This window comes from Olea europaea, unplaced genomic scaffold (genome assembly GCF_002742605.1).
Source record: "Olea europaea var. sylvestris unplaced genomic scaffold, O_europaea_v1 scaffold1196, whole genome shotgun sequence".
Taxonomy (NCBI): domain Eukaryota; kingdom Viridiplantae; phylum Streptophyta; class Magnoliopsida; order Lamiales; family Oleaceae; genus Olea; species Olea europaea.
Window position 1 is genome coordinate 68,000 of NW_019229376.1, and position 4,310 is coordinate 72,309.

Here is a 4,310-nt window from a genome sequence, read left to right on the forward strand (position 1 = left end):
ATGAAGAGAGAAATTGGTCAGTTTGTGGAGAAATGTATTATCTGTCAGCAGGTCAAGGCAGAACATCAAAGGCCATCAAGGCTATTGAACCTCTTGGATATTCCAGAATGGAAATGGGAACACATAGCGATGGACTTTGTGGTAGGTTTTCCGAGATCAGCAAGAGGTCACAATGCTATTTGGGTAGTGGTTGATCGTTTGATGAAGTCGGCCCATTTTCTACCAATCAAGGTAAATTTCAATATGGAACAGCTCGCACAGTTATACATCAAAGAGATATTTTGATTGCATGGAGTTCTTGTTACCATTGTTTTAGGTAGATATTCGAGATTCACATCAAAATTTTGGAAAATTTGCAAGCAGCCATGGGGACAAAACTAAAGTTTAGTACTGCTTATCATCCACAAATAGATGGACAGTTAGAAAGAACCATTCAAACCTTGAAGATAAGTAAAGGGCATGTGTTTTAGATCTTGGTAGTGGCTGGGAAACACATCTCCCATTAGTAGAGTTTGCTTACAGCAATAGCTTTCAGGCCACAATAGGCATGACCCCATATGAAGCTCTTTATGGTGGGAAGTGCAGGTCTCCTATCCATTGGGACGAGGTTGGAGAGAATAGAATTTTGGGTCCGAAATCATTGAACGAATAGTTGAGACAGTTGATAAGATTAGAGCAAGAATAAAGGCAACGCAAGACCGACAGAAAAGTTATGCTTACATAAAAGAAAAGATTTAGAATTTCAAGTGGGTGATAAAGTTTTTCTAAAAGTAGCACCAATGAAAGGTGTGCTGAGGTTTGGGAAAAAAGGGAAATTGAGATCATGGTTCATTGGACCATTTGAAATTCTTGAAAGGATTGGTAGTGTGGCTTACCGACTTGCCTTACCACCCGAATTGGTAGCAGTGCATAATGTGTTTCATTTCTCAATGCTTAGAAAATATGTTCACGATCCCAATCATGTTGTAAGTTATCGAACTTTGAAAGTACAAAAGGGCTTGTCATATGAAGAAATTCCAATGATGATTTTGGACAAAAAGGTGCATCAACTCAAGAACAAAGAAGTTCCACTGGTCAAGGTGCAATGGCGTAACCATGGACTGGATGAGTCAACATGGGAAAAGGAGGATGAGCTTAAAATTAAGTATCCAGAACTCTTCGATTAGTTAAGATAATTTTCGAGGACGAAAATATTTTTAAGGATAGGAGATTGTAGCACCCAAAAAAAAAATAAAAAAAATAAGTATTTGTTTTATATGCTTTTCTTATATCTTGAAAATTTTAGTAAAATGAAATAGTTTTTAAATTCATATTTTCTATATGAGTCAAATAATTAAATTTCGAAAGAACAAGTATAAGTATATCAATATTGGGCTCATTGAATAGATTGTAATTAATTATATATATCAGGCTCGAGAAAAAGGCGATTCGAATAAGTTAGACTCTATATATTGAAGTTTATAGACCTTGTTTCTTATTAATAATTGTTTATAATTTTTTTTTTTTTTAACAATGAATGCCAACACCTGTAGATTGGGTAGGGTTAGAATACAGTAGTATTTTTTTTTTTATTTGGAATGAATGATAAAAGATATTATATAATAGTCAACTTTCTTGGAATAGTACACAATAATCATGACCTTATGCTCCCATGATGTCAGCCGTCCTTGATTGATAATTTGGTAATTTGTCTTGTTTGAATTGAAATGAATTGATAGACACGTATGTAAATAAAAGGCAAATTAGTAAATCGAGCCACTAACATGGGAAAACGTGTGGCTTTGTGATGTGATAAAAATGGTATAGATAGAATACACGTAGAAAATCATTCTCTACCTTAAATAAGCATTTCACGTTTAGAATAAATAAATAAAAATTTTGGGTTGTTACATGCAACAATAAAATCATAACAATTGGGGGAAAAAAAGAATTGTTTCCTAGATGGTTTGCTTCACATGTAAGTTATAGTACGTGCCTTAATTATTTATTAAAGTAACATAACATTTGTGTCTAAAGGTATATTGATTAATATGTTTTTATTGGTATGGATAACGAGATTATATAATCAAAAGGATTCGGGTGCAAGCAAAGAACTGTACGCAATAGCATGTCAATCGAATTTTAGAATATTTCCCTATTTGGGTTATATTGCTAATGTGGTATGATTCCTTGTTAAAGATTGAGATGATTGTCGTACAACACAAAATAACGGAGTAATGGTGCTAAGAGATGAGAAAATCAACTTTTTCGGTATATTGTGTGATGTTATTGAGTTTGTGTACGTTTTTACTATCGCGTCACTTTGTTCCAGTACAATTAGTACAATAATAATCCAAAGCAAAAAAGAACGGTTGTAGATTATCATCTTACTTTTATCAATGTGAATCGCAAATGGTATATGGATAATTCTTATATACTTGGCATCCAAGCACAAGAATTTTGTATGGATGATCTTTTGTTGGGTTCACAATGGAAGGTAGTGGAAAAGGTACAACACAGAGGCATATGGGACATTTCTAAAAAAATGATGGTGGTAGTGAGCAAGTAATGTTTTAGGAAAATGAGTCATCATATATCGTCTTGCTAATACAACAGGAAGATCTTGACTCTCAAGTATGCCATAGAAGATATGTTGAGCCAGATATTATTGAAAATGAAGCATTACAAATAGTTGTGGAATCAATAAATTAAAATATGAATGATGTTATATATGATACTTCGAAAGAGGAAGATGATACATTGAATGAATATTACAGTGAAGATGAGAAATCTCCAGATGGTAACGATGATGATAATGGTGATAGTGATATTGGTAAGTAAAACATTCTTTATATATATAGGTTTTTTTTTTTTTTTTGGCATAATGTTTTCCTATTTTATTGTTTAATGATTACATTTTTCCCATTCCTTTATAGAGTCGAATACTAACTATGCATCAACTCAAGAACAAAGAAGTTCCACTGGTCAAGGTGCAATGGCGTAAAGTCAACATGGGAAAAGGAGGATGAGCTTAAAATTAAGTATCCAGAACTCTTCGATTAGTTAAGATAATTTTCGAGGACGAAAATATTTTTAAGGATAGGAGATTGTAGCACCCAAAAAAAAAATAAAAAAAATAAGTATTTGTTTTATATGCTTTTCTTATATCTTGAAAATTTTAGTAAAATGAAATAGTTTTTAAATTCATATTTTCTATATGAGTCAAATAATTAAATTTCGAAAGAACAAGTATAAGTATATCAATATTGGGCTCATTGAATAGATTGTAATTAATTATATATATCAGGCTCGAGAAAAAGGCGATTCGAATAAGTTAGACTCTATATATTGAAGTTTATAGACCTTGTTTCTTATTAATAATTGTTTATAATTTTTTTTTTTTTTACAATTAGGAATTCTCATTTAACCAAAAAATATATTGATGGTTTGTTGAAAGCATATCTTAGAGTCAAGAATGTTATTTGGGTGTCTCGTGAGTTTTTGTCATTTTTTCCATATTTCTAGTTCTATTTTCTAATTTTTCAAGTTTGGTGAATCATTCTAGGTAATTCGACCTTAACAATGAATGCCAACACCTGTAGATTGGGTAGGGTTAGAATACAGTAGTATTTTTTTTTATTTGGAATGAATGATAAAAGATATTATATAATAGTCAACTTTCTTGGAATAGTACACAATAATCATGACCTTATGCTCCCATGATGTCAGCCGTCCTTGATTGATAATTTGGTAATTTGTCTTGTTTGAATTGAAATGAATTGATAGACACGTATGTAAATAAAAGGCAAATTAGTAAATCGAGCCACTAACATGGGAAAACGTGTGGCTTTGTGATGTGATAAAAATGGTATAGATAGAATACACGTAGAAAATCATTCTCTACCTTAAATAAGCATTTCACGTTTAGAATAAATAAATAAAAATTTTGGGTTGTTACATGCAACAATAAAATCATAACAATTGGGGGAAAAAAAGAATTGTTTCCTAGATGGTTTGCTTCACATGTAAGTTATAGTACGTGCCTTAATTATTTATTAAAGTAACATAACATTTGTGTCTAAAGGTATATTGATTAATATGTTTTTATTGGTATGGATAACGAGATTATATAATCAAAAGGATTCGGGTGCAAGCAAAGAACTGTACGCAATAGCATGTAAATCGAATATTAGAATATTTCCCTATTTGGGTTATATTGCTAATGTGGTATGATTCCTTGTTAAAGATTGAGATGATTGTCGTACAACACAAAATAACGGAGTAATGGTGCTGAGAGATGAGAAAATCAACTTTTTCGGTATATTGTGTGA

General features: G+C 31.6%; 1 protein-coding gene across 1 annotated transcript; it reads left to right on the top strand.

The window, feature by feature from the left end:
• Positions 1-779: 779 nt before the first annotated feature.
• Positions 780-1,166, top strand: LOC111374025. Its single transcript, XM_022996632.1, has one exon. It carries the CDS (start codon positions 780-782, stop codon positions 1,164-1,166), a length of 387 nt encoding a protein of 128 aa, XP_022852400.1.
• The last annotated feature ends 3,144 nt before the right edge of the window (positions 1,167-4,310 follow it).